At 48.5% G+C, this 27,466-nt stretch overlaps 1 protein-coding gene across 1 annotated transcript; it reads left to right on the top strand.

Moving 5' to 3' along the window:
- The first annotated feature begins 1,118 nt into the window (after positions 1-1,118).
- COPZ1 (COPI coat complex subunit zeta 1) lies at positions 1,119-27,312 on the top strand. The gene is made up of 9 exons (XM_084749438.1): positions 1,119-1,200; positions 17,779-17,847; positions 19,774-19,855; positions 20,449-20,540; positions 22,544-22,599; positions 24,129-24,206; positions 24,363-24,414; positions 25,463-25,501; positions 26,228-27,312. Exons 1-9 carry the CDS (start codon positions 1,183-1,185, stop codon positions 26,273-26,275), a joined length of 534 nt encoding a protein of 177 aa, XP_084605564.1. The 5' UTR covers positions 1,119-1,182; the 3' UTR covers positions 26,276-27,312.
- Positions 27,313-27,466: the final 154 nt, after the last annotated feature.

Here is a 27,466-nt window from a genome sequence, read left to right as displayed (position 1 = left end):
CTCATTTTGTAAGGGCTCTTCCCTCCTGGAGATATTCTGTCTGTCTCCCTCCCTCCTTCCCTCCCTCCCTCCGTTCCTCTCCCTCTCCCCCCTCCTCTCTTTCCCTCCCCGACTCCCATCCCTATGGTTGTCATGTGCTGAGAATTGAGCCCAGGTCCTCTGGAAGAGCAGCCAGTGCCCTTAACCGCTGTGGGTAGTCCTGACCTGGAACTTCTTGTGTAGGCCAGGCTAGCCTCAAACTCAGATCTGCTTGCCTCTGCTTCTCTAGTCCTGGGATTAAAGGTGACATCACCATACCCAGCTACAAACTCTCTCCTTTGTACTATTCTGGTCCTTTTCTGCCTTGGTCCTTATTATCCTACTTCATGTTGAACCAAAGGGGGGAAAGAGTAGCTGGGATCATCCATGGAAGTGCAGGTTCCCCAGCATGCACTTCACCAGGCAGATTCCCTGGAGTGAGCAATGGGACCTGGGCACTGCGAACTGAACTCCGGTCTTCCACAAGAAGAGTATGAGCTCTTAATTACTGAGCCATCTCTCCAGTTCCCCAGAAAGTTAAAAAAAAAGGGGGGGTATATTACAATAAAAATATTTATTAATTGGGTATGCGTGCATGTGACACGGTACACACGCTGGGGATATAGTTCAGGAGACCTTGGTTTGTCTAGTTAACGCTTGGCTGCCTATTGCTGGTTGGCTTTAACTTGGTGAGCTAACTCTCTGTGAAGTTATTGCAGTGACCCAAAGGGTATCTGTCCCACAGGACCTACCGGGGGCCTTGGGAATCCGGATTCCCGCAAGGACGGAGAGACATAGCACCCCCTAGAGCGAGTGCAAATTAGAGCTACGGAATCACGTGTCTTCCTCCTACCAATGATCACGTAAGACTCGCTTCCTCCGTTCCCCATGGAAACAACACCGCCCTCAATGGCCCTCCCGCCCCGTCAGTAGTGAGGTTTTGGACTTTCATTGAAAATTCCGGGTGACAATCAAATACCCGCTCCTTCTGGCTGGACAGCTCGCTTCCGTGAACCGGGCCCCTGCGCCGATTGGTCAAGACCTGAAGGCTGGCTCATCCTTACCCAATGCCGCTCTTCTAGGGCGGGGCCTAGTGAAGACTCCCGGCCAATCAGCGGTGACGCCGCCTTGCGCGACTCCACGTCGGCAGCTGCTGCGGGCAAGATGGAGGCGCTGATCTTGGTAGGAGCTGGAGGGCCGGTGCCTCTGCCGTCGTGTGCAGGGGGTCCGGGAGGCGGGGTTCCGTAGCTGGGGCCGGGAGAAGGGAGGACCGGGCATGCCTCAGAGCCAGAGCTCCCGCAGTCCGAGGAACGCGCGCGTGTGGCCTAGAGTAGGAAGCCCTGCCCGGGAGGGCGCAGAGTCGGTGTCAAAGTTGAAGAGAGCGTGCCGGGTCCTTAGGACAATTCTGAGTGCCCTGGAGCGGGGCCCTTCAAGTTCTTCCTCATGGTTGGCTTTGTGGATCGCACCTACTTGAATTTCCCCCAAATCTCCATATTCCCTTCCAAGTTGCAACATACGGAACAGAGGTGTTTGGTCACCCCCGGATGCTGCTGGTGTTGGCCAGAGTCCTGCTACCTGTTGGCAGTTCTGTGTCACAAGTTTCCTATATAAAACTTGTTTTCGTTTTCCTCAGTCCTTAGTTATGTAGTTCTGTCATGACTGAGAACCGGCATTCCTTCTAAGTTCTGCTCTCCTTTTCCTGCCTCCTTCAGACTTCAGGGACTCGTGCTGTAGGACCTGTTGTCAGACTTCTTTCTCTGGTTGGTTACATGAGAGTTGTGGCTACAGAAGTGCGTTAGCTCTCTTGTCCCTTGATCCTTTCTGCTTGTTCAGATAGAACACGACCCCTTTAGGGCAGGACCAGAGCGTTTGTTTCAGTCAGTGCACTTGGTGTTTGGAGTCGGCCTACCTGTGTCTGTGTGTTAGTGTAGAAATTTAACTTCCAGCTTCTTCCCTCGAGTTGAATTCCAGGATCGGTCCCATAAAGTCTTCCTTGGCTCCTCTTTTCCTTTATATTCCTATGTGTACGCGTGTCAAACTCTTGTCAGTAAAAGAAAAAACAAGTTTTACCATCTCTCTTTTTATTTATTTATTTTTTAACTTTTGTTTTGTTTTGTTTTTGTTTTTTGTTTTTCGAGACAGGGTCTCTGTGTAGCCTTGGCTGTCCTGGACTCACTTTGTAGACCGGGCTGGCCTCGAACTCACAGCGATCCGCCTGCCTCTGCCTCCCGAGTGCTGGGATTAAAGACGTGCGCCACCACGCCCGGCTCCCTCTCTCTTTTTAAAAAGAAAAAAAAAGTGTGTTTTGTTTTGTTTTGAGACAGGGTCTCTCTCCCAACCCTTTCTCCCTGGTGCCTGGATTGTCCTAGAACTCATTATGTAGACCGTGTTAGCCTCAACACCCAGAGATCTGTCTGCCTGTACCTCCCAAGTGCTGGGGGCATTAAAGATGTGGGACGTCACATCAGCTTGCTTTAGTTGAGTGAGGATTTCATACAGGACATACTGGAATCAACTTTGCCACATAGCCAAGGCAGACCACTGTACCTGCCTGACGTTTATGTGGGGATTTGAACTTTGGGGTTTTTTCTTTCTTTCTTTCTTGTTTCTTTTCTGTTTGTGTTCCAAGACAGGGTTTCACTGTGTAGCCTTGGCTGTGCTGGGATTACAGGCGTGCGCCACCACCCCAACTCCAAACTTCGGTTTTTCTTTTCTTTCTTTCTTTTTTGGTTTTTCAATAGAGAGTCCTGAACTCAGGTCAGGCTGGGATTACAGGTGTGTGCCACCACGCCCAGCTGGACTTTGTTTTGTATGGCAAGCGTTTTCATCACTGACCTGTCTGCCCTTACCCTCTTCCCCTGTTTCAGATGTCAAAGAGAATTCATTCCCATCTGTTGTTTTAATTGAAAATCCCAGATCATTCATTCTCTTTTACCAATAAAGACTCAGGAGCCAGGTGTTGTGATGAAAAGCCTGCTAGGTCAGAGAGGCAGAGAAAGCACCCAGCTGACAGTCCTACTCAGCTCACATCCTGATGGAGAAGGCTCAAAAGGCTCCCTAGCTCAGCTGACAGCCCAGGAGGAAAAGCCCAAAAAAACCAAAGGCCAAGTTGCTGAGGAGCTCAAGCTAAAATCGCCAAGGACCCCTTCTACTTCCACACGCTGTCTTAAACACCCCTCAACTCAAAGTCCCTCCTCTGTTTCTTTCTCAACCTCTTGACCTAGGGTTAATTTTATTAATTCCTGTGTACAGATAGCTCTTGGGTTAAAGGTGTGTGTGTGCACGTTAGGGCTCAACGAAACCAAACAAAAGTCAGGTTTTTTTGTAGCTCACAGTCTCGGGGATCACATTGGGATCCAATATCCTGCAATACTTATCCTACGAGTTGGGCAAGTTGAATAGTTTAAACTGTTTACTCTTCCAGTCAATGGATTTGTAAAAATCTGGTGAGAGATGCAGATAGTCGGTGAAATTGGTTTCCTTAGACTTTTTAGCCTTTTTAATCGGGTGTGGTCAACAGGTAAGATAACTCAAAGGTTTAGAACGCTGTCTGCTCTTTCAGAGGCCCTGAGTTCAATCCCGGCAACCACATGGTGGCTCTCAGCCATCGATGGTTCGATCTGATGCCCTCTTCTGGCCTGCAGGTGTACATACAAATAGAGCACTCATATGCAAAAATAAATAAGTCTTTAAAAAAACATCAGGTGTGGTGGCTTATATCTGTAACCCCAGCACTCAGGCAGAGGCTGTAGTGCTGCTAGTTTGAAGCCAGTCTGGATTTACAGAGTAAGAGCCTGTCCTATAAAACAAAAAATTAATTTAGTGGAGCCAGCTTGAGAGTGAGGAAGGTGCTGCCTGGGCAGCCCTATACCATTGGTTCTACTGGGCCTGGTGTAGTGCAGCGGTGAGAGCACGTGTCTAGCTGGCTTTAAAGGCCCTGCATTTGGCCCACAGCACTGGGAGAGTTGAAGCTGTACTGGGTAAGCTGTGTCATTTTCTCTCCCTTGTCTGTGTGGTCTGTCCACGGCTGCTTCTTCCTCATGCATCCCCTTTCAGCTGAGCTAACCTGCTGCATGCAGTAGAAGATTCTTGCTAACTTGCCTGGACACCCCTTACCTTTCGAGACAAGGTTTCTCTGGGTAGCCATGGCTGTCCTGGACTCACTTTGTAGACCAGGCTGGCCTCGAACTCACAGAAACAGCAATCTGCCTGCCTTGCCTCCTGAGTGCTGAAATTATAGGCAGGTGTGCGTGTGCCACCACGCCTGGTGCTGACCTTTACTTGTAAGACTATACTGTGTCTTTGTCACTAGCACCCTATGTAATGGCATCAGGGAAACAAAGCTGCAGGAAAAGGCTGTCCTCAAGGAAGTGCAGCGCCAAAACTCCATTCCATTTTGGTTTCTCCCAGGGGGAAAAACAGTCTTCTCTCAGTCTCTGTTTGTCTCTCTCATTTTTTTAAAAAAATGATTTATTTATTGTATACAGCGTCTTGCCTGCTTGTACCCCTGCAGGCCAGAAGAGGGCACCAGATCACATTATAGATGGTTGTGAGCCACCATGTGATTGCTGGGAATTGAACTCAGGACCTCTGGTACAGCAGTCAGTGTTCTTAACCGCTGAGCCATCTCTCCAGCCCGTCTCTCTCATTTTTTATTATTTTTATTTTTAAGATTTATTTATTTATTATGTACACAGTGTTCTGCTTGCATGTACACCCACAGGCCAGAAGAGGGCACCAGATCTCATTACAGATGCTTGTGAACCAAGGTGTGGTTGCTGGGAATTGAACTCAGGACCTTTACAAGAGCATCCAGTGATCTTGACCTCTGAGCCACTCTCCAGCCCCTCCCCCCCTTTTTGAGACAGTCTCACTATGTAGCTTGGGCTGGGCTTGAATTTGTAAGCTCTCACCAAGTTTATCTCTGAAGGTTTTGGGGGTTTTTTGTTTGTTTTTTGTTTTTGGCTGTCCTGGACTTGATTTGCCGACCAGGCTGGTCTGGAACTCTCAGAGATCTGCCTGCCTACCACCACAGCTGGCATATTGATATTATTTTTAAGAACAGGGTCTCAAAGCCAAATCTGGCCTTGAACTCGTTTGTTTGTTTGTTTTTCAAGACAGGGTCTCTCTGTGTAGCCTTAGCTGTCCTGGACTCACTTTGTAGACCAGGCTGGCCTCGAACTCACAGCAATCCACCTGCCTCTGCCTCCCGAGTGCTAGGATTAAAGGCATGCGCCACCATGCCCTGCACCACCATAAGCCATATCCTTTGTTCTTTTGAGGCAGGGCCTTTACATTTTTAAAATTTATTTTTATTTTATGTGTGTGTGGGGGTGAGTACCACAGAGGTCAGCAGAGGGTCCCCTGGAACTGGAGCTACAGTTGCTGCTTGATGTAGGCACTGGAATCTGAACTCAGGTCTTCTGCGGGACGCAGGGTTGAGTTCGAAGCCAGCCTGAGCTATATGGCAAGGCCTTGCAAAAAAAGAAAGCAACAAGCAAAAATCTAAGGAATCTACTGGCTGAAGAGTTTACAGTACCTGCATAGTGCTAAGAAGCTACTCTTGGAGTGGACATGGTCCTACGCCGCCTCCAGACTTCCTGTCTTGCATTTCCGTTTGCTGATTTGGTGGGACCTCTGAGAAAGCCTGACCAGAACATGTTCTTGCCTTTCCTTCACAAGGCACACAGCTGTACAATGCTGAAAAGACTTAGAGGGGCAAGAAATAGATAAAAAATTGCCCCATTCTGGGCATTTCTAGGTAACAATAGATTCTTTTTTTTAATGTTTATTTATTTATTATGTATACAGTGTTATGCCTGCATACACACCAGAAGAGGGTATCACATCTCACAGATGGCTGTGACCCACCATGTGATGGCTGGGAATTGAACTCGGGACCTTTGGAAGAGAGGCCTGTGCTCTTAACCTCTGAGCCTTCTCCCACTGAGGTTCTTTACAGAGAATCCTTCTTGAATTAAGTGACCCAGCCTTGGGGGATGGAGAGATGGCGCAGTGGTTAAGAAGAGCACTTGCTTGCTTACAGAGGACCTGGGCTGGCTTTAATTCCCAGCACCATATGTGGCTCCCCAGTTTCAGGAGATCCGACACCATCTTCTGCCTTGGGCCTCAGGGGCACAGGTGATGCACACAAATGCAGGCAAAACAGATATAAAATAAATATTGAAAAAAAGAGGCTAGCCTTAGCTCATAATCAGATATGTTGAATATCCTCCAGTCCTTTGTCTCTCAGCTCTAGCCTGCTGCTCTGCTGGCTCCCGTTCTCAGTTGTTATTGGAGCGCAATCTGAAGGTTGCCATTCTCCATTTATAATCTGGAGTCTTTTATTTTTAATACATTTTATTTAATTTTAATTTATGTGCATTGGTGTGAGGGTGTCAGATCTTGGAGTTACAGACAGTTGTAAGCTGCCATGTGGGTGCTGGGAATTGAACCCAGGTCCTTTGGAAGAGCAGGCTGTGCTCTTAACCACTGAGCCATCTCTCCAACCCATCTGGAGTCTTTTTTGTTTTTTGTTTTTTTTTTGGTTTGGTTTTTTGAGACAGGGTTTCTCTGTGTATATCCCTGGCTGTCCTGGACTCACTTTGTAGACCAGGCTAGCCTCGAACTCCCAGGGATCCACCTGCCTCTGCCTCTCGAGTGCTGGGATTAAAGGTGTGTGCCACCATGCCCGGCTCAAAATATTTTTAAAGATTTATTTATTTTCATTTTATGTGTTGTGTTTTGTCTGCATGTGTGTCTGTGCATTGTGCGTGTGCCTGACGCCCCTGGATGTCTGAAGAGGGTGCCCGGCCTAATCTGGAGTCAGAAAGTTAATAACTTACATTCTCCTTCGGCCTTTGCTTTTTTTCACCCTCAAAGCTGAATTACTATAGCAGCTCAGATCCTTAAAACCTTTGTACGTTGTTTTCCGTCCGTATTTCTGGGTTTTAATTGCTGAGTGCTTTCCTAGTGTTTTACAGATTAGACCTCAATTCTGCCCATTGTCTACCCTTAATATTTTATCCTAAAACTGACAAAATCCTGATTTCCACATCTCTTTCAAGTATCAGACCGTCTAAAGTGCACCAGGATGTCCATGGATCTAGAGGAGGGGGCTGCGGGGCACATCAGTGGCTCAGAGGCTGACAAGGTCTCAGTGGCCTTTGCTTCCTGAATCTTCTTAATGGGGCTTTTGTTAAATTCTTTTGGCACTAACAGTAGAGGTACTTGGCCTAAATGCCCCTTCCTCCTGCTTTGGGCAAAGGTATCAATTACATTAAGCCCCCAAAGCACTCCCATCTCCTTCCTGGCAGTCCCCTGTGCCCCTCTCCCAGCTGCGTCCTTGCTGGTGCTTGGCCCCTCCATTTAGACAGGAGAAGCAGTCTCCTTGTCCCTGTGCTGCAGAGATATATTTCTCAGGCAGGGCTCGAGCAGTGCCAGCACTGCCCCTGGTGAGGTCCCTGGCAGCCATAAAAGTTTTATTGTGATTATGTTGGTGTCGGGGTGTCCATCTGGGTTATTGCACACCTAGTTTAATTGATTGAAGTTTAATTTATTGACACTTCAAATTAAATGATCAGAATAAACTGTGCTGTTACTCTGGCCGGCTTGTTTTAATGGTTGATTGCTGGAAGCAGACCTTGGCTTGAACTAAAACCCCAAAAGAGTAATTGACGCTGCTTCTGACTCTCCCCATGTCTTGCCCTCTAAGAAGACCTCGTTATAGATTTCCGACATATTTATTTATATATATTTTTTCCTCTCTTTCACAGTGGTGGGAAAGGGTTGGTCCCTGGCAAGATATAAATTATATCAAAGGTCCAGGGGAGCAGTCACATGGTTAGAAGGGGAGGAGAAGGCCTCTACATAAAGAAAACCAGACTCTGGAGAAGCCAGGTCTTCTCTGGGAGGCAGATTGTGAGTGCATTTGCTCACCTATGTGAGGGAGCCTCGAGGCAGGCTTGGCTCTTTCTCAGCTAGGTTCTCACTGCTGTTTCTTATTCCATTGGCATGGCGTGGCTAGATATTGACAGAAAAACTGGAGGAAAGAGAAGGAAGAGGGAGTAATAAAGATGGGACAGGCAGTGGGTGTGGTGGCGCACGCCTTTAATCCCAGCACTCTGGAGGCAGAGGCAGGTGGCTCTGTGAGTTTGAGGCCAGCCTGGTCTACAAAACAAGTCTAGGACAGCCAAGGCTACACAGAGAAACCCTGCCTTGGTGGGTAGGGGCCGGGGGCGTCCTCAGTGCCTGTGCAGCCACTTATGCTGGGGTAACAGAAGGATGCAGCTGAGGATGCCACTGGGATGCAGCAGGGGAAGACGCCCACTGGGATGCAGCTGAGGATGCCACCAGATGCAACTGGGGACGACGCCCACTGGGATGCTGGTGTTGTCAAGGGCCTCCAGTCTGCCTCTTTTGGTTTTTTCTCACATTGGGCTCAGATTTCTTTTGTCCTTACATTGCCCAGCCTCTGTCACCTTCATGTCTTCAGGAAATCCTTTTGTGTAACTTAACTCATGTGCTGCAGACATGATCCTGTCTTGGTGCTGGGGATGTAGTTCAGTTGGTAGAATGCTTACCTAACACCCCCTAAACTGGGCATGGTGGCACACACCTATAATCTCAGTACTCGGCAGGCGGAGATAGGAAGTTCAGAAATTCAGGTCATCCACAGCTACATAGCAGCTTGAAGCCAGTCTCTGCCTCTCCCCCCCCCAAAATAAATAAATAATAATCGAAGAAAGGAAAACCTGTGTCTTGCTGGGTTTTCATTGTTTCTTCACAATCAATGTATATGACTCCATTTGTACCAGATTATTCTGAATAAGCTCTGTCAACCAACTGCCCCCCCTCTCTCTGTGGGAGGGGGAGGGGATAATCACGTAGTCCAGGCTATCCTCAATTTAGGTTTGTCTAATCGTCTTGTGCAGGAATTGTGGGTATGTGCCCCCAAACCCGGCTTCCACCTTCTCTGTAGTGTAGGTGCAGTCTTAGACTGAAGGACACAGGCTGCTCCTCTGGGTTTAGTTGTTTTTGTGAGGAGCAGATGGAAGAAGGCAGCAGGATCCATCCTGCTGTGAACTGTGGCTGTGTCAGGGCCACACGAGGTGCACCAGGCCTGGATCTCAGCTGACGGCACATGTCTCTAACTCCAGGCATGGGGAGCTGGCACAGAAGGACTCCAGGTCAGAGTGTTAGAGTTTGAGGCCAGGCTGAGAACTAGTAAAATCCTGCCTTGAAAAAGAAGTAAAAATCACATTTAAGAAACTAAGACATTAGGGTCTCTTAAGTTTAGATGCGCAGCTAGGTGTGGGCACAGACCATTATTCTCAAACTGGGGAGGCTTAGTCTGAGGATTGCAAATTCCAGCTGTTTTGGGCCATGTACTGAGACCCTGCCTGTCTCAAAACAAAATACCCAGGGCTGAGTATGTAGTACAGTGATAGCACTGGAAAGGAAAAGAACAAAAGAGGTCTCTAGCCCTTTTTGATTTTTTTCCTTTGCTGGATAATATTTAAGTGTGGGCTGCTGAGTTGCCACATTCAGGTGGCAATGTGCTCTGACGTAGCCCTCAGGCCTGGCCTGGCATCTGATTTTCTGCAACGCGACCTTATTTCTATGAAGTCTTTACCTTTGTAACAGCTGAAGAGTTAGGAACTGTGTGACCTCTGGGAGGAAGTTCTTCAGCAGCTAGGGGTCCTGAGCTTTTAGAAAATACCTGGGACTGCTGAGCAGTGGTGGCGCACACATTTAATCCCAGCTCTTGGGAGGCAGAGGCAGGCGGATCTCCGAGTTTGAGGCCAGCCTGGTCTATAGAGCAAGTTCTAGGACAGCCAAGGCTCCACAGAGAAACCCTGTCTCTAAAAACAAAGGAAGGAAGGAAGAAAGAAAAAATAGAAAACACCTGGGAGCTGGAGAAATGATTTGCTTCAAAGCACTTGTTGCTTTTACAGAGAACCCAGGTTTGGTGCCCAGCGCCTACAGCAGGTCACAGCGTCTGTAGCTGCAGTGGTTACTCATACAAGTAAAAGAAACCAGTCTTTAAAGAAAGAAAGATAAACAAAGACCTGGTGCCCTGCATTCCCAAAGAGCTTGAGGCTTGCTTAACTTGTCCAGTTTGGTTTCCAAAGCTGGCCAGGATGGTGTGGACCCTGACTCCCCCTGCTGGCTGTGTGAGAGCCTCGCTCATAATTAACTTATAAAGGCCGCGTTTTTTTTTTATTGACTCTAACTGGCTGAAGGTGGGAAATGACTCTTCCTCAGTTTTTCCTCTTCACATTCAAAAGATTGTTTGGCTTTTTTGAATATGGCCTCACTATGTAGCAGTGGTTGGCTATGTAGACCAGGCTGTCCTCAGGCTCACAGAGATCAGTCTGCCTCTGCCCCCCTTGGGACTAAATATGCATGCCACCAAGCCAGGCTGTTCATATAACCTTATCTTTAGAGGAAAAAACATTGAATTCTAAATTTAGTTTCATAACAGTGTGTTATAATTATGTTGTTGTTTGCTGGCTAGGAACAAAGTCCAGAGACTTTTGTCAGCTTATCACAAGGGTCTGCTCTTTTTTTTTTTTTTTTAAGGCACTAGTGCAGTCTTTCACTTCTCTATAAGGAAGTCTCAGAGAAAGGAAAAGAGGAAAGTAGCTTACCCAGAATTCAGACTTCAGCCTCTCTAAATGGCAGTTTTGTCCCATGCCTGTTTGGTCCCACTCCTCCACAGCTGTTTGCCTGGTTGGTGTTTGTGTATTTGTTTGTTGCTATTGTTGTTTGAGACAAGGTGTGTGTGTGTGTGTGTGTGTGTGTGTGTAGCCCTGGCTGTCCTGGTATTCACACTATAGACCAGGCTGGCCTTGAACCCAGATTCACCTGCCCCTACCTCCCCAACGCTGGGATTAAAGGCGTGCACCACCAGGCCTGGCTTGTCCATTACGTTTTTGATTTGGCTGGCTGGCTAGTGAGCCCAAGGGATCCTGCTATCTTTGCCACCTCAGTGCTGGGGTTGATAGTGCATGTGATTAAATGACTTGGGTTTTATATGGTGTCCTCATGTTTGCATGGCAGTACTTTCACCCACTAAACTGTTACCCCAGATTTTTTTTTTTTTTTTTTGAGGCAGAGGCTTTGTGAACTTGTTATGTAGCTGATGATTTTGAACTTTGGGTCTTCCAACCCCTACCTCCTGAGTGGTACTCGCATTTCAGGCTGTTATACGGTGTCTGGTTTTATGTAATACTGGGGATTGAACCCAGGGCCCCAGGCATGCTAGGCATGTACTATAACTGAGCTATAGTCTGTTTCCTTTCTGCTATTGGTTCTTCCTGAGTATGTTTTCAGTTTCTTCTTTATAACAAAGATTTAATTTCACATAACCTAGATAATTTTTCTAGGACCCCATAGGTCTTTTTTTTTTTTTTTTTTTTAAAGATAGGGTCTTTTCAGCCAGGCATGGTGTGCATGCCTTTAATCCCAGCACTTCGGAGGCAGATGCAGGTGGGTCGCTGTGAGTTCAAGCCAGCCTGGTCTACAGAGTGAGTCCAGGACAGCCAGGGTGATACACTGTCTTGAAAAACAAACAAACAGCCGGGCGTGGTGGCGCACGCCTTTAATCCCAGCACTCAGGAGGCAGAGGCAGGTGGATCGATGTGAGTTCGAGGCCAGCCTGGTCTACAAAGCAAGTCCAGGACAGCCAAGGTTAATACAGAGAGACCCTGTCTCGGAAAAAAAAACAACAAACAAACAAACAAACAGCCCTGCCTGGCCTGGAGCTCTTTATGTAGACCAGACTGGCCCTGAGCTTAACAGGGACCTGCCTTCTCCCACCACCCAGTGCTTTAGATTAAAAGGGTTGGGCCACCATGCTTGACTCATGAGTCTTATTTTCTGAGCTTTGCGTTGTTTATTTTGTTTTGTTTTTTGATGTGTATGAATATCACCTGTGTGTGAGTGCCTGTGGAGGCCAGAGCAAGGATGTCAGGGGCTGGAGAGCTGGCTCAGCGGTTAAGAGCACTGGCTGCTCTTCCAGAGGTCCTGAGTTCAATTCCCAGCAACCACACGGTGGCTCACAACCATCTGTAATGGTATCTGATTCCCTCTTCTGTTGTGCATGAAAATAGAGCACCCAAGTAAGCAAGTAAGTAAATAAATAAATAAATAAATGAGGGGGTCAGATCCCCTGGAGTTAGCGTTGTAAACAGTTGTGAGCTGCCTGATGTGTGGGTGCTGGGAACCAAGCCCAGGCCTGGAAGACCAGTGATCACTCTCGCTGCTGACCCCCTGTCAGTCCTGTGAGCTTCATGTGTTTACTTTCGATGCTGGGGGAACGTGACACAGTGCCTGTGTGTGCTAAGCATGGACTCCACCCTGAATTCTGCCCGCAGTCCCTGAGCTGTGCTTTCCAAATCTAAGTGCTTATCCTTGTCAAAACTTCCAGCTAATTGTTTTTTCATCTGAAGTATACAGGCTTCTCTAGTGAATTAGAGCTCTTCGTCCCTGCACAGCTTTTAATCTTAAGAGTGTTAGCGCAGGGTGTGTAACAGAGGACCTGGGTAGCCATGTGCAGCTGGGGTGGTATCTAGGAATTTCTCCTTCTAGTTTTGTTTTGCTTTTGAGACAAGGTCCCACTCCATCCCAGGGTGGCCGGGAGCTCGCTCTGTAATCCGGAATGGCCTGTAACTCATGGTCCTGCTCAGCCTTCTAAGTGCTAGGATTACAGGAGTGTGTCCTGTGAAGGGCTCTCTTAGCTCCAGCTCTCTAGCTTTAGCTTTCTAAGTAGGACTGAAGGAAGAGCGTTGGGCTGGAGAGATGGCTCTGAGGTTAAGAGCACTGCCTGCTCTTCCAGAGGTCCTGAGTTCAATTCCCAGCAACCACATGGTGGCCAACAACCATCTATAATGAGTTCTGATGCCCTCTTCTGGCCTGCAGGCAGAACACGGTGTACATAATAAATAAATACATCTTTAACAAAAAGAGACAGAGAACATCTTGTTACAATATTTTGTTTTTGTTTCTGTTTTTTTCCAAACAAGGTTTCTCTGTGTGGCCTTGGCTGTCCTGGACTCACTTTGTAGACCAGGCTGGCCTTAAACTCACAGCGATCCACCTGCCTCTGCCTCCCGAGTGCTGGGATTAAAGGTGTGTGCCACCGTGCCCAACTTTTTTGTAACAATTTTTAATCGGTCAGATCCATTACTAAGCCAAGCCCTTTTGCTATGGCCCCAAGAATATCCTTGTAAGTAGGGAATGCAGAACTTTCCATGAATCTCAACCATATTGATTTTTGTTGTTGTTGTTGTTGTTTTGTTTTTGGTTTTTTGAGACAGGGTTTCTCTGTGTTAGCCTTGGCTGTCCTGGATTTGTTTTGTAGATCAGGCTGGCCTCGAACTCACAGGGATCCACCTGCCTCTGCCTCCTGAGTGCTGGGATTAAAGGCGTGTGCCACCACTGCCCCGGCAATGCTTTTTTGTTTTGTTTTTAGTTTTATTTTGTATTACAAGTGTTTTATCTTCTTGCATATATGGGCACCCATGTGCATGCAGTACCATGAGAGGCCAGAAGAGGGTGTCAGAACTCCCTTGCACTGGGAGCTGGGAGCTGAACCTCTGAGCTATCTCTTCAGATTATTAGGCCTTTGGGTTTTGTGACCTACGTGAGTCAAATAGTCATAGCTCTACATACCCTGTCTCTCTGCTCTGTGCATTGTCCCTCCAAGCCTTTTTGAATCATATGGCATCCCCTTACTGTTCCATATATATTGTCAATAGACTTAACTCCATAGTTGTTATTTGTACTTGTTTCTGACAAGGTCATTTGTTCCAGCTTGTCCCAGAATTTGCAGATTTGCTGAGGATAACCTTGAACTTGATTCTCCCGTTTCCACCACCTGCATGCTAGGGTTACAGGCGTGTGCTCCTGTTGTCGGCTTTCCATGTTTTCTTTTCCAAACTTATTTCTATTATTTTTACTTAAAATACAAAATACACCCAAATAAAGTTTGACAGGGTTTTTGTTTTTGAATTTTGCTTTGTGTGTGTGTGTGTGTGTGTATTAAACACAAAGTCTCAGACCTTAGGCAACTACTGTGCCCAAATAGCTTAGGCCCCAGACTAGTGCCTTTCTAACACCTTTCGCTTGGGCTAAAATTCTGAGGAAGCTGTGAGTTGGCCAGAAGGCCCACAGAGGGCAGCACTGGGAAAGACTGTCTCCCTCTAGCCTCCCAGTATGGCCCGCAGTGCTCCAGACAAGATTTTAAAAAAACAAAACAAAACAAAAAAAACCCCAGGCTTTAAGAGGTCTCATTTGCAGCAACCTAGTTGCTTGTTGGATGACATTTCAGTGTCCTGAGGACAGCTTTCTAGTTTTCTTGATAATTAAAACAGACATGACAATCCATCCCTGCCACTCCTCCTACAAGCCAGTCTGCCTGTCCGTCATTTTCAGGCACTATTAGCATTTGAGGTGAAGTTCTGTTATACACTCAGGCTGTGGCTCTGAAAGTCAGTGCATCACAGAACTTTGTCTCGAAAGCTTTCTAGCAGCTGCCCATTTGGGGAGTGAGAGGGAAGAATAGACCCTTTCAGTCCTTTGGGTATGGTCCTAAGATTGCAGGTCTTGCTCAAGAGTTGGCATTTAATGTATTACTAGGTCAGAGCCTGGTGCATTGTCCAGGAAGCCAGGGTTTTCTCTGGGTAGCCGTGGTTGGTCTGGACTCCCTTTGTAAACCAGGCTGGCCTCGAACTCACAGTAATCCCCCTACCTCTGCCTCCCGAGCGCTGAGATTAAAGGCGTGTGCCACCACACCCGGCCCAGGAAGCTCATTTCTTAGTACCTGGAAGTTATGTATAAATGTGCCCTTTGCAGAGTTTAGAGTGAAATTACATTCTCAGTAGTGGCTTCTGGAGGCTTCAAGCTGCTGTTTTTATGACATGAAGGGTTGCTCGGGCTTCCCCACCCCTGAGAGGTAAAGGCCACAGGGTGAAGTGGGACCAGCCACAGTTAGGAGGAGAAGTCAGGAGAGTGATGCCTTCAGGTGGCACCCAGTCTCCTGCAGCGCTGGGAAAGACTCTCTCCCTCTAGGCTCCCAGTGTGGGCCGTGGTGCTCCCAGACGGGATTTTCCAAGTCTTTCCTTGTTGTGACTCTTCCTTTGCAAGTTTGAAATGCTCAGGCTTTTGTTCTGCCTTCCCTCCCTCCTCTTTCAGAACGTTAGTGTCTGAAAACTGTTCTCTCTTTTTTCTTGCCCAGGAAGACTTGGTTTGTGTTTTGCAGTTTCTTTGATCATATCTTCTAGGACGCCAGTGAGAAGAGCCAGGAGCAGAGCCTAGTCTGTGTGTCTCTCTGATGTTAGCATAGCTATGTAGGTGCTTAGACAGTGTTGGCCACAAAAACCTTGGCTCTCCCACTTGGCAGGTGGCCTTAGGGATGTTGGCTTGCGATGGGCTGGGGGTGTGTGTGCTCCCATTCCTTCTAAGAATGCCAGGCTCTGGCTGCAAGAACAGCCATCAATGCCAGATTACGGTCCAGTTTCCACTTGCGGGCAGCTAGCCCTCCATGGTTGCCGTGAGTGTGGATGGAGCAGCACAACCATTTCCTTCCGTTAGAACTTTCCGTCCCCTAAGGAAGTCATTCTCACTGAGGACTCGGTTTTGGTACTTGAGCAGCCAAGTTGTTATAGAACAGAGCCTGCTCTGTGGGATGGTCTTTCTGTGTGAGTCAGAAGTTAGACCATCAACTTCTGTGTGTGGCTCTTAGACTCTCTGGAGAAGACTTCCCTCTGCCAGACAGCACCGTTCCCCAGTTGCAGGGACGATGTGCCTGTTCTTTATTCCAGAGAGCAGTGTGCCTAGGGTGGGCAGTTTTCAGTGTGTCAGAGGAGAAGGTGGGTGGCAAAAGGACCATCGCCAAACGGCCTCACTGCAAAGTCCACTCAGATGCACAATCTAGTTACAGTGCATCATCAAACCAAGAGGGTTCTCTTTAAACTTTATTCTCAATTTTGAATGAATATTGAGAGTTCAGAATGTGCCAGGCATTTCTCTGGGTACTTGAGATGAACTAATGAAGAAAACACAAAAAAAAAAACTGATGAATGTTTTGGTTTGTTTCTTTTTGCTTTTTGAGACAGGCCCTCATCAAAAATTACTATCTTTAAGAATTCAAGTAAGAGCCGGAGTGGTGGTGCATGCCTTTAATCCCAGCAGTCGGTTCGTTTGAGGTCAACCTGGTCTACAAAGAAAGTCCAGGACAGCCAGGGCTACACAGAGAAACTCTGTGTTGAAAACACACACACACACACACACACACACACACACACACACACACACACACACAATCTAAACCAAACCAAACCAAACCAAACCAAAGAAAAACCCCAAAATCTACCTCTACCACCACCTAAACCCACTGGCTTCTCTTCTAGAGGACCCGGGATCAACTCCTAGCACCCACATGGCATCTGTAATCCCAGTTTTAGGGTAATCTGACACCCTCTTCTGGCCTCCAAGGGCACCAGCCATGCAAATGTTGCACAGACATACGTGTAGACAGAACACCAATACACATAAAATAATAAATAAGTGATGGCACTTCAGAGACAGGTGATCGCTGTGGGTTCAAGGGGCTACATATTGAGAGACCCTATCTCAAAAAAGTAAAAATGAAAATAAATAAAAGTTAAGCAAAGAGAAGTCTGGGTTAACCTCCACTTCTCTTGAGCTACTGTTGCTCCTCTGCTGGGGGCTCCACCCTCCGGGAGCCTCACTTTACCTCTGTTAGGCTGTAGCTTCTGGATCCTGTGCAGTCATTCTTTCTTCTGCCTCAGGCCTTTGCTAAACCCATGTTGTGAAGCTCGGTGGGTTTCCTAAGTCCAGGAGAGCAGAGCAGAAGAAGTAATAGAAAGAAGTAGTGGTGAGACCGCAAGCGATGGGAAGGAAGGAGGGAGAGAGGAGGCCTCTGTACAGTGACAACTCTTCTCACCTTCAGAAAGTTGTGAGGATGGGAGAGAGAACACCAGGCTCAGCAGCTTTCCTAAGTCATCTGTTTGCAGTTGGAGAAGGTGTTAAGTGTAACCATTATAGCTGAGCTGTGATGGCTTCGTGGCCAATATCAGCAGCTGTGTATCATTCTGGGGTTTTGTTGTCTTACAGAGGGAAAGGCGGGGGATTAAACCTAGGGCTCCCTGAGGCACTGAACCACACCCCTAAGCCCTAAATTCATTCTCGGTAGTGAAAGAAAACTTCCCCCAAACCCCTGACATCTTAAATATTTTTCTGTTTACCACACTTAAGATTCAGATAGGTTTTTTTTTTTAAATCCTAGTAGAGTAAGTGGTAATGGTTCATTTCAAGGAAGGGTTTCATCCATGAGTTTTTGGGATGATGTCTGCTTTAGAATTGGTGTGTGTGTTTGTGTGTGCATGTGTCACACAAAAACACACGCATCCTCTCTCTGTGTGGATCTTTGCTTTGGGACTGCAGTGACTTCCAAGGGCATTCAACCTTCTTTCCAATTAGTAGTGCCCATTCGTTAGCATGGTCACATTCTCTGCCTGCCTGTGTCCGGGAGGACCTGGAAATAGGAGTGGGATGAAGGCCCCTAAGTCTGCGACTGTTGCCCTGGGCCTTCATTACCTGGTGGTGGGGGTTAGACCTGACCATGCTGCAGTAGGGCACACACACGCACCCCTGTGGTGGGACCAGGGAAGGATGTGTGAGGCTTGGTAGGAGTGGAGCCTCAGCGCTGAAGATGTGTTCTTGTTTCCTCAGGAGCCCTCCCTGTACACTGTCAAGGCCGTCCTGATTCTGGACAATGATGGAGACCGACTCTTTGCCAAGGTGAGATTTCCTTAAATATTCATTTAGGAGCAGGACAGAAACATTGTGATTTATTTATTTATTTATGTATATTAATTGATTAGTTTACATCCAGATCGAAGCTTTCTTTCCCACCTTTTAAAACCAGCCCTTCGGGGCTGGAGAGATGGCTCAGAGGTTAAGAACACTGTCTGCTCTTCTAAAGGTCCTGAGTTCAATTCCCAGCAACCACATGGTGGCTCACAACCATCTACAATGTGAAATGGTGCCCTCTTCTGGCCTGCAGATGTACATGCAGGCAGAGCACTGTATACATAATAAATACATCTAAAAAACAAAAACAAACAAAAAACAGTCCTTCCTTACCCCCTCCCCTCCCTCCCCTCCCTTCTCTTCTTTGACCTCTTCCCCTCCCCCATCTCCCATTTCTCCTCAGGAAAGGGGGAGGCCTCCCATGCATGTCAACCTGCCTTGGCATACCAAGTTGCAGTAGGCCTAGGTGCATCTTCCTGTTGTGGGTAAACAAAGCAGCCCAGTAAGGGGCGAGGGATCCAAAGGCAGGCAACAGCAATGGAGATTTAAATATTGGGGTTGGCCCCACTAACTCAAATTCTTCAGGAGTATGATGATTTTGAGAATTCATTTTACCCTGACTACTCCAGGTAAATCCAAGTTGGCAGTCTTCTGTCCCTGAGTGCGAGAGCTTTCTGCCTTCTGGGATCAGACCGTGAACTTCCTCTCTCACCCTCATCAGGGCCGGGAAGAGCTTTGGAACCTTAGTTCCCGGACAGAAACGCTGTCTCAATGTTGGAAGCTCTGTTTTGTCTGTCCACTCTGTCCTCGACCCTCTTACCTTGTCACTCAGCCTGAGTTTTTCCAGGGAGTCCTCCAGTCTCAGACCTGTAGCCCTCACCAAGCTGCATGCCCCGGTAAGGAGCTGCTAGCTTTGGGTGGATTGAGAGGAGAAAGGGCACCCCTCTCCTCTGTTATCCCCTCCGCCCTGGCGTATTAACTCTGGGAGAACAGAGCATAAATCAATCAGCAGGTGGAAATTAGTTAGAACTCACCAGCTGTTCCTCGCTGTAATTGGATGTAACTGTGCAGGACACCTTTGGAAACAGTTATCCAGCTACTAAATGCCAGACCTGTCATAGGTCTCCAGCTGACTTCGATGGATTAGCCCCTAAAGAGCAGGCGGTTTAGCAGCCTGCATCCCCACCCCCTCCTTGGGAGTGGACTCACTGAAGTGCTGGACTGCCCCCTTCTCTCATCTGCCGGAGAGGGCATACATGTGCAGGGCGCGGCCTGAGCAGGAGGTGTGCGTGGCCTTTCTCCATTGCTCAGTTAGAGACTTAGGTGATGCAGACCTTTAATCCCAGCCCTCCGGCACTCAGGAGGCAGAGGCAGGCGGATCTACAGAGTGAGTTCCATGACAGCCAGGTCTGAGGAAGCCTCCCTGCATCCCTGTTGCTTATTTCTCCAGCACTGGCCCTGACACAAGCAGCTCCCAGGAGGCATGTGGTGGAAGTCTCCTTAGGAGAGCTGGTGGGTCTCTGCCTTCAGAGACTTAGAAATAGCATGTAGGATTGATTACAATTACAGCACCACAGTCTTTTTTTTAATTTCTTTTTTCTTTTTGGTGGATGTATGTGTGTGTGCCTGTTAGAGGAGGCCAGAGAACAACGTGCAGGAGCTGGCTGTCTCCCTCTGCCTGTGGGTTCTGGAGCTCACACTCAGGCTGTGGCGTTTGGCAGCGCTCACTTCTTTCTTCCTTGCCATCACTCACCCCCATCCCCCTGCCTCTGTAGTCTCTCCTCTCTAGCTCCGTATTCCTCTCTCACCCCTTGCTTTGAAGGAGAGACACGCAGGATCCCAGAGTAGAGCAGTCAGTAGTCACCCTGGCCACAGCTGTGATGACCTAACCTCATCTCCGTTCCTTCCCACTAGTACTATGACGACACGTACCCCAGTGTCAAGGAGCAAAAGGCCTTTGAGAAGAACATTTTCAACAAGACGCATCGGACGGATAGTAGGTCATTTTCCTTCACTATTCTCTGTGTTGGGGGCAGCCACTGGAAGGGGGTGTCAGCAGGACTGCAGAAAAAAGATAAAATGACTCGGCAGCCTCCTCTTCTTCTTTCCTCCTCCCCTCATATAATAAACTCTTCAGAAATGTAATGGGGAGGTGAGTGTACCTCACGCGGGAATACGGTGCTAGAGCTCGGCTGTTAGCTACCTGTCTAGTCCCTGGATTTATGAGCCTCACTTGACAAATTTAACTGCAGCTCTGCTTATTGTACCGCATCCATTAGGGCAGGTAAATGGAAGCCTGTAAAGGTGACCGCTCTGCATTTTTACCTCCGAAGGATCGGCTGGTGCCCTGCTCCATACACAGGGAGGGAAGTAGGTGCGGTGGGGGAGGGAGGGCTAGAGAACTTACACTTAGATTCCCCTGAGGTTCTGCGTCCCTTCTGCTACCCCCAAACAACAGACAGGGCGGTGCTGGCTGTGCCCGGGGTCATTAGAAGGCCTTGCTTGGTGCAGGCCGCTGCCCGGAGGCACTCGCGGGGCGCCTGCTCTACACCTCTTCTCCCACCACTCAGTCTCTGCTTCCTTCCCCAGGTGAAATCGCCCTGCTGGAAGGGCTCACAGTGGTCTATAAAAGTAGCATTGATCTCTACTTCTATGTGATTGGCAGCTCCTATGAAAATGAGGTGAGAATTCCTGAGCATTTGCTCCCTCTGATGCCACTTCTGAAACCATAGATGGGACAGCCATTGGTTCGGGGCTTTGTGAGGCACACTTCCCTGCTACCTGGCGAGGTCTGTCAGAGACCCATGTCAACCCTACAGAAGTGGCCCATAAAGGAAATTTTCCAGGTCTTTTTTTTTTTTTAAAGAGCTAGGTTCTTACTGTATAACCCAGGTTGTTTTCAAGTCACAACACCTATTTTCTAGGTGTCCAATTAGAATATACACTTATGGTGTTTTAGATTTTGTTTGTTTCTTTGGTTTCACTTTATTTTTGAGACAGTGTGACACTGTAGCCCAGAGTCACAGAAATCCACCTGTGAGCAACCAAGGGGTCATTTGATGAAACATCACAGTGTAAGTGTGTCGGAGTGTGTGTGTGTGCGCGCGCGCGTGCACTTTAGATTGTGGTGAAGCCGTAACGGTATGAAGGGGTCGCTTGATGAAGTCTCTTGGTGTAAGTGGGTTTGTGAGTATATTCCTAACCCTCCTGTATGTAGGAAAAAACTTTAATTCAAGTGGTAGCAACTTGTGGGGGAGAAGACAGGTAAATACGCCACCAGGTACTTTGCCCTCGCAGTTAATAAGCGTCTGTGAGGCCAGGCCCTGCTGAGCCCTGACTGCTTTGTGAACGCCGTGAGGTGCATCGGTTAAGCTTGGCGGCACTTCTGTGGGTTGAAGGCATTACTGTCTTTGTTTTGCCAATGAGGAAACCAAACCACAAAGAACCATATAAAATTACTTGTATTTGGCTTTTGTCAAACTACAAAAGTAGCTTTTCCATCTGATTCAACCCATGAACTCTCTCAGGGCTACACAGGGATTCAGACCCAGTTCTGACTCCTAGGGCTTGGTGTGTAGCTCATTAGTGAAATGTGTGCTTAGCAAATTGGAAGTCTTGGATTTGATCCCTAGTCCTGTTTGTTTTATTTTCTGTTTGTCTGAGTCAGGGTTTCTTTGTGTGGCCCTGGCTGCCAAGGAACTCACTCTGTAGACCAGGCTGTCTGTGTCTGGTTCCTGAGTGCTGGATTAAAGATGTCCATGACCACACCCAGCTCCTAGTACCATTTTCCAAAAGGACTTTCCACCACCTTCCTCTACCTCAGCTCTTGCTTGCTTAATGATTTTTCTCTTTACTAATCCATCAGGTAGCGTGGTAAAGACATAGGGATAGGGGCTGGAGAGATGGCTCAGCTGTTACTGGCTACTATTCTAGAGGACCTGGGTTTGATTCCCAGCACCCACATGGCAGCTCACAACTCTCTATGACACCAATCCTAGAGAATCCAGTGCTGCCTTCTGGTCTCTCTGGGCACATGGTGTACAGACTTAGACGCAGACAAACATGTATATACATAAAATAAAGTAAAATAAAAAAGACATAGAGGCTGAGAAGCATGGCAGTGCACACCTGTTATCTCAGCACTTGGGAAGTGTAGGCAAAGTGAACTGTGTGAGGTGCTGTCTCAGAAAAGAGGAATGCAGCCAGAAAGATTGCTTAGTGTTGAGAATGCTTGCTGTTCTTTCAGAGGATCTGAGTTTGGCTCCTAACATCCATGCTGGGCGGCTCACAACTCTTAACTCCTGCTCCAGAGAGGTTCCGTGCCCTCTTCTGGAATCTGTGGGGCCCCGCACACATGTGGCACATGTGCACATGTACACAAATAAAAGTACATTTTAACTGATAAAAAGTAAACACACACACACAAAGGACTGAGATACATCAATACTAAGACACTAGCAAAGTTCTGTCTGAACTTCTGCCTTAAAGAAGTCTCCACTGTGGGGTTGTTTAGCAGAGCTCATTTCTCTGAGAAGCCAGAGTGTTTCTGGCTGTTGTGTCTGCACTTCACGTTATGTCTCTGGTCATTTGTGAAAGCGTGTGCTTTTAGCTGAGGAATACAGTGGAGGTCTGCTTGGAAGTAGCGGTTTTAGGGCCTCAAACTTTCTGTCTCCTTTCTCAACAGTTGATGCTTATGGCTGTTCTGAACTGCCTCTTCGACTCCCTGAGCCAGATGCTGAGGTGAGCGGCCATTCTCGCTTATATTTGGAAGAGAAAATACTTAGACCTTAGAGCCAGGGGTCTGTGCGAAATCAGAGCCACACTGGGGAATCATTCAGTGTGAGAAATTGGGCTTGCTATTTGGGGATGACTGACTCGGGGCGGGTAGGTGGGGAGAATGGTTCTCACATGGGAGAATTCTCTCACTAAGGGAGGAAAGAGAGTCTCCTACTCAGGAAGAATTCTCTTTTCCCCTCCCTCTACTGGCTGTGCTGATGACTGAAACCAAGGGTGGGCAACTGCTCTACCACTAAGCTTCTCATCCAAACTTCTGTGGTGTTTTGTTTTGTTGTTTTTCGAGACAAGGCTTCTCTGTGTAGCCTTGGTTGTCCTGGACTCACTTTGTAAACCAGGCTGGCCTCGGACTCACAGTGATCTACCTGCCTCTGCCTCCAAACTTTTCTTTATTTTGCTTTTTCTTTAAATTTAAGGCAAGGTCTGACCGAGTTGCCCAGGCTGTCTTAGAACTCTGCTTTCTGTGTAACCCAGGCAGCCTTTGAACATGCAGTCCTCTGCTTCAGCCTTAGAGTCTGTAGCTCCTGTGGTCATGTCTAGTGACTCTGAGAGTGCTCTGAGCCCCCAGGGCTTCCCTAGGCTTTTCATCTGGGTTTGAAGGATGCAAGACCAAGGCAAGTGTTCCAGGGGAAACATCTCTGCCTCGGGAGGAGGAAACACAACCAGCTTTCCATTACCAGCCCTCAGAGTCTTTGCCTGTACGTAGAATAGGGCCACTGTGCTCTTTGCCCTCTTTGCCTCCCCAGCAGCGCTCTGCTCCCACACGTACAAGCTGGAGAAGATACAAGATACTTTCTCAGAAAACATTCAGGGCTCTGAACTTCACCCACAGCAGCTCCTAAGTGAACACATCTTAGAAATCCATCCGGAGTAGAACAGCGGGTGCTCTCAGCCCACAGACCATCAGGGCAAAGGCTTAGGTTTCCTCAGGAAGGGGGGTGATTTATTTCCCAGCTAGGTGAATGAATAGACTTCATTTCTAGTAATCTAGAGAAAGAGTCATACTGACGGATGTGACAGGCCACATGCACCAACTGCCAGATCTGTGGCTGGTGGGTGCAGCCCTTGGCTGTTCCCAGCCCCCCTTGGCCTTTGTGTTGGGGCTTGAATGGATCGGGGTGGGGGTGGGGGCAGAGAGACGTTGTCAGAGCTTCAGCGCAGAGGGCTTGCACCCCACTCCTCCTGCCTCCCACTATCACCGGCTGTGAGCTGGGCAGTTTTCTCCTACTCTCCCATGTTTCTTACAAGCGCCTTCAGCAGCAGCAGCGGCACTTGGGATAATCACCATAGGACTCAGAAGTTGGCCGTTTGGAATCACCCAGAGTGTCAAGATTCTGATCACTATTCAGCAGCGTAGTTTGAAGGCTCTTCACTTCTTGGTGTGGGTGGACACTGGTGTAGTTCACGGTCCCCAGTCAGACAAAGGCCCAGGGTTCCTTTCACATACAACCTGGTTTTTCTCTTTTTTGATTCAGAAAAAATGTAGAAAAGCGAGCCCTGCTGGAGAACATGGAGGGGCTCTTCTTGGCTGTGGATGAAATTGTAGATGGAGGGTGAGTTCTCTGCTCTGCTTGGATTTGGAGTGGGGAAGGGAGGTGGCTGCCCCTGTTCCAAGTTGAGTCGGCTGAGCCGCCAGTGATCCCGACTTGACAATAAATTGATCCTTTGGGACAGGACCCATCAAACAATGATCTTCTTTGTGTTTGTAGGGTGATCCTAGAGAGTGACCCCCAGCAGGTGGTGCACCGGGTGGCACTGAGGGTAAGCAGGGATGTGGGTCCCCATCGCTCCCCAAGCCATGCCTGCTGCCTGCAGCCGAGGGTCCGACCCGTATACACACCCTGCCTTCTCTTAGCCTCGTCACGTGCCCAGATCGTTCTCCCAGCCTTTCCATCTCAGGGTCCCAGAGCAGCAGACGGACGCTTGTGCTTCTAGCGTGGCACCGAGCATTTATTTGGTCTTTGCACAGAATGGGAACATTATTATAAACATGTTGAGTGAACAAAAGTAAAAGACACCTTAGCATTCATGTTTCTGAAATTATGGAGGAACTTGAGGTTGGCCTGTTGCCTCTTTGAGGATAGATCTGGTCCTCAGAGGCAGAGAGGTGTGTCTCAGTCTGATGGAGCCTCAGGAAGTCCTTACTTGTCAGCACCTCAGCCCTCCTTGGTCCTACAATACTAGAAAGGGGGTCCCTGAGATAATGGAAGCTTTGTGTCTGCTGGGGTGATGATAGTGCAGAGATGTCTGACAGGACTGCTTCCAGTTCCCAGCCGTCCCAGCTCTCACTGCCACAGAGTACGGGCTGGCAGTGCTGGTAAAGGGAAGTCTTCCCCTGAACTGCCACAGGCGGCCTTCAATTTGCATAGTTTAATCTTCTCCTCTAACATATGTTTCTATGTGGGTCCCCCTCCCCCCTTTCGCATCTCAGGCTGCTGTTGCAGCAGTTTATTTCTTCAAATTAACATGCCGTTGTTACCCATCAGGCCTTGCGGGATCCATTACACTACCCTGGCTCCCTCCATCTCCCCCCTCGATATTGATATTCAGGGAAGATCTTTTCTGACTAGGGAACCAGGTCTCCCACCCCAGAGTTGAGGGAGGTGAGGGTCAGATATTGTGCTGATTACTTGGAATGAAATAAATCTTTTAAAAAGTCATCCTGCCTTTAAGTGGGGGATGGATAAAATGACCCTTTTGTGCTCACAGTCCTCTGGCTGAGAAGTTTGGGGCGTTTTCCTTTGCTTCAGTTTAAAGGAATACTTCTTCCTCTGCCAGCTCCAGTCTAAGTGCTTTTCTCTGTGTGCAGGGTGAAGACGTCCCCCTTACAGAGCAGACCGTGTCTCAGGTAGGACTTCCCTCCTCCTCCTCTCCACAGGGACTACGGCAGGAGCCCCCAACCTGCCTGAATTGAGACCTCACACTCCGCCAGCTTCCTTGGCTCCCTCTTAGCCCAGAGCTCTGGGGCTCACTGAACAGTGTCCTCAGACCCCACACGGCTCCTTTTACTGTGATCATGACTGAGCCTTGCTCTGTACCCTTCAGACCTTCCCTGCCTGACACCTCAGTCAGTGATTTATTTCTCGGCAGAGGCTTGCCATAAGCAGATGGTCTGTGTGAGCACACACTCCTCTTTCTCTTATTATTCAAATGAGGGCTGGGCTGGAAGTGCATGTTCTGGAATATGCAGGCTTCGCAGAGCCATCCCTCTACCTGCACTGCGGATAGTCTGCCTGACCCGGGGCCTGTGTGGGAGTGCTTCAGTAGGAATCCTCACCATCTGGATGTGGACTCCCCTCTTCATAACATGTGTCCAGTAACCCCCAGCTTCCCCCCCTTTCCTCCCAGGTGCACCTCTTCTCTCTTCATCCCCCCAGTGGATTTGAATTCGGGGGGAATTTTCCAAACTGACAGCCCTCTAGGGTCTTAGAGCTTCCTCCTATTCTTCTATTCTTGGGATTTTCTATCCCCTGTTCTTCTGAGGAGAGGGAAGGCAAGTGTGGGGAAGGAGAGCCTCAGCCTGCCCACACCTGTGGCGTGTAAGCCTCCCTCAGTGCTGCCTTTATCTCCGCAGGTGCTGCAGTCAGCCAAGGAACAGATCAAGTGGTCCCTCCTTCGGTGAAGATGTTTTATGCCCACTTCCTTGCCTCTCAAAACCCACATCTGCTGTGATTTTTTTATTCAGGTCCCCAGCTGATGAGCTTAGGGTCATCTTGGAGAATCACAATGGACCTAGCATCTCTATCCTTTCTGCCCCGCCCCCACCCCCGTTTCGTGGGAGTTAAGTCCCCAGCAGATTTGAATGAGGTAGGGGAACACCCTTTTCCTACATACACTGGTCGCCCACCCCCACTCGCACCCCCACATTCTCTCCTTGGCTTCTTGGCCCTTTACCATGGCCAGACTTTAGATCATCAAAGCAGGAGAAACCGTGTGCTGAGTGTTTTCCTCCCTGTGCCTTAAGGGCCCTCGTCCCAGCAGCCTGTATCTCCAGCAGAAGGGGAGGACTCCCTCCTTCAGTACAAGTGTGTGTGTGGAGTGGCAGAGGCCGTGCAGTCTCCGCCTCAGCAGCTTTTCTCCTTCCTGCTGCCCCTTTCTCTGCCTTAGAAGAGTTTGGGAACAGCTTATAGAGAGGAGAGGGAGCTGCCGAGAACACTGATTTCAATGCGCTTGGAGTTTGTGAAGTGCAGCCTCTACCGTGATCTGCACCACATCTGTCTGCCTGTGACACCTGTGAGATCTTTGCCTAGCGTGTGACCTCTGGTACCCCGGAACTAAAACCACTCCAGTCCCCAGAGGAAGAAGGAAGGGGCCGTAATGACTTGGGCCTTGGCGAGTTCCTTTTCCTCAGCTCTTCCACTCACATTCCTCTGCCTTGGTTCTGCAATCTGCTGCTGAGCTCTCCTCTGCCTCAGCCTTCCCGGGAAGTGGAGGGTCTGGTGTAGCGCCTTTCCTCTAAGGCCTGGATTCCCGTTCTTGAGTGTAATGTTGCCCCTTGGCCCCACATCCCTGTGAAAATGTCTTAGAAAAAGCATTCCCGAGCAAGTCTTCTGCCCCGTGCATTGGCTAAAGTAGGCAGACTGGAGGCGGCCTCTGCAAAAAATGGAGTCAGGCGAAGTCCTTGTACGCATCAGAAGAATAAAGTGAATCTCTTCCAAACTGCCTTTGTGTGATGGTTCCGTTCCTCCCTTTTTGGCAGCTAGTCTTGCTCCTCCAGCCCCCCACCCCACCTCTTATAATATTTCTTCCTTCCTACCTCAGAGACTCCCCAGCACCCCCACACCCCTAATTTACAGGGCTGTTTGCCTCCTTG

This window comes from Acomys minous (genome assembly GCF_964271855.1).
Source record: "Acomys minous genome assembly, chromosome: 12".
Classification (NCBI taxonomy): domain Eukaryota; kingdom Metazoa; phylum Chordata; class Mammalia; order Rodentia; family Muridae; genus Acomys; species Acomys minous.
This window is presented reverse-complemented; position numbering and strand designations above follow the sequence as displayed.

What these genes read in the sequence shown, in the direction of transcription:
- COPZ1 (XM_084749438.1), top strand. An exon ending in CAAGACGCATCGGACGGATA is followed by an intron (nt 19,856 to 20,448) that starts GTAGGTCATTTT and finishes TTCCTTCCCCAG; the next exon opens with GTGAAATCGCCCTGCTGGAA. An exon ending in TCCCTGAGCCAGATGCTGAG is followed by an intron (nt 22,600 to 24,128) that starts GTGAGCGGCCAT and finishes TTTTTGATTCAG; the next exon opens with AAAAAATGTAGAAAAGCGAG.